This window comes from Teleopsis dalmanni, unplaced genomic scaffold, assembly GCF_002237135.1.
Source record: "Teleopsis dalmanni isolate 2A unplaced genomic scaffold, ASM223713v2 unscaffolded_contig_2807, whole genome shotgun sequence".
In the NCBI taxonomy this organism is placed as follows: domain Eukaryota; kingdom Metazoa; phylum Arthropoda; class Insecta; order Diptera; family Diopsidae; genus Teleopsis; species Teleopsis dalmanni.
Genome location: NW_024034189.1, coordinates 1 through 6,242, shown reverse-complemented (window position 1 = coordinate 6,242; position 6,242 = coordinate 1). Strand labels below are relative to the sequence as shown.

Below are 6,242 nucleotides of genomic sequence, written 5' to 3'. Positions count from 1 at the left end.
TATAAAATAATTTATATAAATATTAAATAAATTAAAAATAAAACTAATAAAAAATAATATATTTTGAACCATTCAAAATATACTATTTAAAAAACAAATAGGAATTAAAAATGAAATAAAAAAAATAAATTTTAACATTATAAAATTCTAAATGATTGAAAATAATCATTTCCATGAGTACGAATTATAGAAACTAAAATAGAAATTCCTAAAGCTCCTTCACAAACTCTAAATGTTAAATATATTATTATAAAATAATTTCTATAATCTATTATATTTATATAACTATATAATAAAAAATAAATTATTAAAATAATAAATTCTAAACTTAATAACATAGATAATAAACGTTTTCGATTAAAAATAAAAGAAAAAATCCCTATCAATACTATTACACAACAAAATAATCAAAAATAAATTATCATTTTTTAGTTTTAATAGTTTAATAAAAACATTGGTCTTGTAAATCAAAAATAAGAATAATTTTTTTAGAACTCTCAAGAAAAAAGAAATAATTCTTTATCATAAATTCCCAAAATTTATATGTTAATTAAACTATTTCTTAAAATCATACATATATTAATTTTAACTATAATACTAATTTCAAGTATTACATTTTTATTCTTAAAACACCCATTATCTATTGGATTAATACTGTTAATTCAAACTATTTTAATTTCAATAATTTCAGGACTAATTTCAAAAACATTTTGATTTTCCTATATTTTATTCTTAATTTTTTTAGGACTACATTATTAGTTTTATTTATTTATGTAACAGCAATTGCTTCAAATGAAATATTTTCATTTTCAATTAAAATACTAATATGAACAATTTCATTAATCACAAGAATTTTATTTTTATGAATTATTTTTTACAATTATATTAATATAGATATATTTACAAATAATGAATCAATATTATTAATTAATTTAAAAATTATAATTAAAGAAAATTCATATATTTTAACTAAACTTTATAATTACCCTACAAATTTTATAACAATTTTTTTAATAAATTATCTTTTAATTACTTTAATTGCAATTGTAAAAATTACTAATATATTTTTTGGACCAATTCGATTTATAAAATAAATGAATAAACCAATATGAATTAAACACCCACTTTTCAAAATTATAAATAATTCTTTAATTGATTTACCAACTCCAATTAATATCTCTTCTTGATGAAATTTTGGATCTCTTTTAGGATTATGTTTAATCATTCAAATTTTAACTGGATTATTTTTAGCTATACATTACACAGCAGATATTAATATAGCTTTTAATAGAATTAGACACATTTGTCGAGATGTAAATTATGGATGACTATTACGAACTCTTCATGCTAATGGAGCTTTATTTTTTTTTATTTGTATTTATCTTCATATTGGACGAGGAATTTATTACAATTCTTATAAATATACACAAACCTGACTAGTTGAAGTAATTATTTTATTTTTAGTAATAGCAACAGCCTTTATAGGATATGTATTACCACGGGGACAAATATCTTTTTGAGGAGCAACTGTAATTACTAATTTATTATCTGCTATTCCTTATTTAGGTATTGATTTAGTACAATGAGTTTGAGGAGGATTTGCAGTTGATAATCCAACATTAACACGATTTTTTACTTTTCACTTCATTTTACCTTTTATTGTTTTAGCAATAACTATAATTCATCTTTTATTTCTTCATCAAACAGGATCAAATAACCCAATAGGACTAAATTCAAGTATTGATAAAATCCCATTTCATCCCTATTTCACTTTTAAAGATATTACCGGATTTATTATTCTAATTATAAGACTTATTCTATTAACTTTAATAAATCCCTATTTATTAGGAGACCCAGATAATTTTATTCCAGCTAATCCTTTAGTAACTCCTATTCACATTCAACCAGAATGATATTTTCTGTTTGCTTATGCAATTTTACGTTCAATTCCTAACAAATTAGGAGGAGTAATTGCATTAGTTACATCTATTGCTATTTTAATAATTATACCTTTTTATAATATAAGCAAATTTCAAGGATTACAATTTTATCCCATTAACCAATTTTTATTTTGAATTATACTATCCACTGTAATTTTATTAACTTGAATTGAAGCTCGATCAGTTAAAGAACCTTATGTTATAATTGGACAAATTCTAACATTTATTTATTTTTTATACTTTTTAATTAACCCTTTAATTAATAAATGATGAGATAACTTACTAAATTAAATGTAAGTTAATTAGCTTGAAATAAGCATATATTTTGAAAATATAAGATAGAATTAAAATTTTCTATTAACTTTACTAAAAATAATTCATATAAATAAATATATTTTTAACCCAACTATAAATAATAAAAAATTTAATGAATATGGTAAATAACACTTTCAAGATAAATATATTAACTTATCATATCTAAATCGAGGTAAAGTCCCCCGAACTCAAATAAATAAAAAAGAAATAATAACTAATTGAAAAAAAATATTAAATTAAATAAATTACATCCTAAAAAAATTACACAAAATAATATTCTTATAAATAAAATTCTCGAATACTCCGCTAAAAAAATTAATGCAAAACCTCCTCTTCTATATTCTACATTAAATCCAGATACTAATTCTGATTCCCCCTCAGCAAAATCAAATGGAGTACGATTAGTTTCCGCTAAACAAATTCTTAATCAAATAAAACCCATAGGAAATAAAAAAAATAAAAACCAAATATAATATTGAAATTTTATAAAATCAATTATATTATATCTTTCAATTAAAAAAATAAAAGATAGTAAAATTAAAGCCAATCTTACTTCATAAGAAATAGTTTGAGCAACAGCTCGTAAACCTCCTAATAAAGAATAATTTGAATTTCTTGATCATCCTGCAATTATTACAGTATACACTCCTATTCTTGTAATTCTTAAAAAAAATAACAAACTTAAATTAAAACTATTCAATCTTCTTAAAACAGGTATGCATATTCACACCAACAAAGATAAAAATAATGAAAAAATAGGAGAATAATAGTAACAAATATAATTTGACATTAAAGGATAAGTCTGTTCTTTAGTAAATAATTTAATTGCATCACTAAAAGGTTGAACTACTCCAATAAAACCCACTTTATTTGGTTCTTTACGAATCTGAATATAACCTAAAACTTTTCGTTCCAACAATGTTAAAAAAGCTACACCCACTAAAACACAAATAATTAATAATAAACTTCTTAATAAAGATATAATAATTTCATTTAAAAACAAGTACTACTTATAATTTTTAAATTATATAAATAAATTCTAAATTTATTGCACTAATCTGCCAAAATAGTAATTAAATTCATTCATAAAATAATTTCTTAAAAATAAATATTAATTCCTTTCGTACTAAAATATTTTATTAAATCAAAGATAGAAACCAACCTGGCTTACACCGGTTTGAACTCAGATCATGTAAGAATAAAAAGTCGAACAGACTTAATATTTAAACTTCTACATTTAAATATGAATCTTAATCCAACATCGAGGTCGCAAACTTTTTTATCGATAAGAACTCTCCAAAAAAATTACGCTGTTATCCCTAAAGTAACTTAATTTTTTAATCACTAATAATGGATCACTTAATCATAAATAAATGACAAAAATTATTAAAAGTTATTTAAATTTTAATATCACCCCAATAAAATTATTTAATAAATTTATAACAAAAAAAACCAAAATAAATTAAAAATTATTAAATAATTAAGATTTATAGGGTCTTCTCGTCTTTTGATCATATTTTAGCTTTTTAACTAAAAAATAAAATTCTATATAAATTTTAAATGAAACAGCTTATATCTCGTCCAACCATTCATTCCAGCCTTCAATTAAAAGACTAATGATTATGCTACCTTTGCACAGTTAATATACTGCGGCCTTTTAAAATTTTTCAATGGGCAGGTTAAACTTTAAATAAAATACAAAAAGAGATGTTTTTGTTAAACAGGCGAATACAAATTTTGCCGAATTCTTTATTTAAACTTTTCAATTATATAAATCAAAACATATAAATATACTAATTTTATCATTATTATTTTACAAATCAAATTATAAAAAATATTTTAATAAATAATTAAAATATACTAAATATTTAATAAAAAAAAATAAATTATAACAAACTTTTTAATAATTGCTAATTCTAAGCATATAATTAATTTAAATATTCAAAACTTATAACAATTTAATTTACAGCTTATCCCATAAATATTAAATTTAATTTATTTATTTAAATTAATATAAATAATTAAATTACCAATTAATTCTAAATTAAATTTATTCTTAAAAAACTAGATACCATATTAAACGAAAAACATTTCATTTTCCAAAAATATTTAAAATGATATTATTACATCAACTTTTATAAATTTTTAAACTCTTAATAAATCGAGAGGAAATATCCAAAATAAATTATTATTATTTAATAAACCCCTGATTACACAAGGTACATATAATTAAAATTTTTTTTTTATACAAATATTTTCAATATATTTCAAATATTATTACACAATACTAATTCACTATAATAAAAAATACTTTTTTAATAAATTCTGCTAAAAATTATAAATTTATAATTATTTTTAATATTTAATTTTTAAGAATAAAGTAATTAATAAATAAATTTAGATCAATTCATAATGATTTACACAAAAATCCTTCCAATGTAAATGAAATACTTTATTAACTAAGCTTTAAATTGTCATTCTAGATACACTTTCCAGTACATCTACTATGTTACGACTTATCTTATTTTAAAATAAGAGCGACGGCCGATATGTACATATTTTAGAGGTAAAATCAATTTATTTGTCTTTATAAATTAACTTCCAATTCCACTTTTAATTAATTTTTCATATTAATATTCATATAAATACTATTAATGTAACTCATCTCTACTTAAATATAAGCTGAAATAAAATTTATCTATAAATTTAAGAAAATTATTACTCTTTTAAAATATTCTGATAACGATAGATTACAGTATATGAACCGATTGCAAATTTAAGTAAGGTTCAACGTGGATTATCAATTATAGGACAAGCTCCTTTGAATAGACTAAACTACCGCCAAATTTTTTAATTTTCAAGAACATAACTATTACTACTTAAAAACCTAAATTCTACATTTTTAATAATAGGGTATCTAATCCTAGTTTATATCAAACATTTTTTAGCTTCAATTAAATTTAAATAAATTTTTAATTAACTTATAATTTCACCTAATAAATTAATTTTAAATTTAACATAAATAATTTCGTTAATTTTAAAATAAAACATTTATATTATTTGTTTAACCGCAACTGCTGGCACAAATTTTGTTAATATTATAATTATAACTAATTCCTAATTTCTTAAATTATTAATATCAATTACTACGATTAAGTAAATTTAAAAAATTTCTTATATTAATTTAAAACCACACAAAAATTTATATGTAAAATTAATTTTAAACAATCTTATAAGCTAAAATAAAACTTTATAATAATTGCCAAAAATTTTATATATATCATAAGTTTATTAATTTATTTTCGTAAAATAATAAAATTTAATATAAATATATAAATTAAATAATTTATTTATTAATCCATAAAAATAATTCTTTCCTCACACTTTTGCCCCTTTAATACATATTTACAAAAATTTTAAATGAAAAATAATTTTATTATCCATTTTTTAATAAATAATAAAATTTAATAAATATCCATAAACTAAATAAAATATTTATTAATCCATAAAAATAATTCTTTCCTCACATTTTTCCCCCTTTAATACATATTTACAAAAATTTTAAATGAAAAATAATTTTATTATCCATTTTTTAATAAATAATAAAATTTAATAAATATCCATAAACTAAATAAAATATTTATTAATCCATAAAAATAATTCTTTCCTCACATTTTTGCCCCTTTAATACATATTTACAAAAATTTTAAATGAAAAATAATTTTATTATCCATTTTTTAATAAATAATAAAATTTAATAAATATCCATAAACTAAATAAAATATTTATTAATCCATAAAAATAATTCTTTCCTCACATCTTTGCCCCCTTTAATACATATTTACAAAAATTTTAAATGAAAAATAATTTTATTATCCATTTTTTAATAAATAATAAAATTTAATAAATATCCATAAACTAAATAAAATATTTATTAATCCATAAAAATAATTCTTTCCTCACATTTTTCCCCCTTTAATACATATT

General features: G+C 19.1%; 1 protein-coding gene across 1 annotated transcript; it reads left to right on the top strand.

Moving 5' to 3' along the window:
- Positions 1-1,094: 1,094 nt before the first annotated feature.
- On the top strand, positions 1,095-2,231 carry LOC119664871 (cytochrome b-like). Its single transcript, XM_038074234.1, is given in 1 exon segment — positions 1,095-2,231. A coding segment is annotated over 1 exon segment (1,137 nt).
- The last annotated feature ends 4,011 nt before the right edge of the window (positions 2,232-6,242 follow it).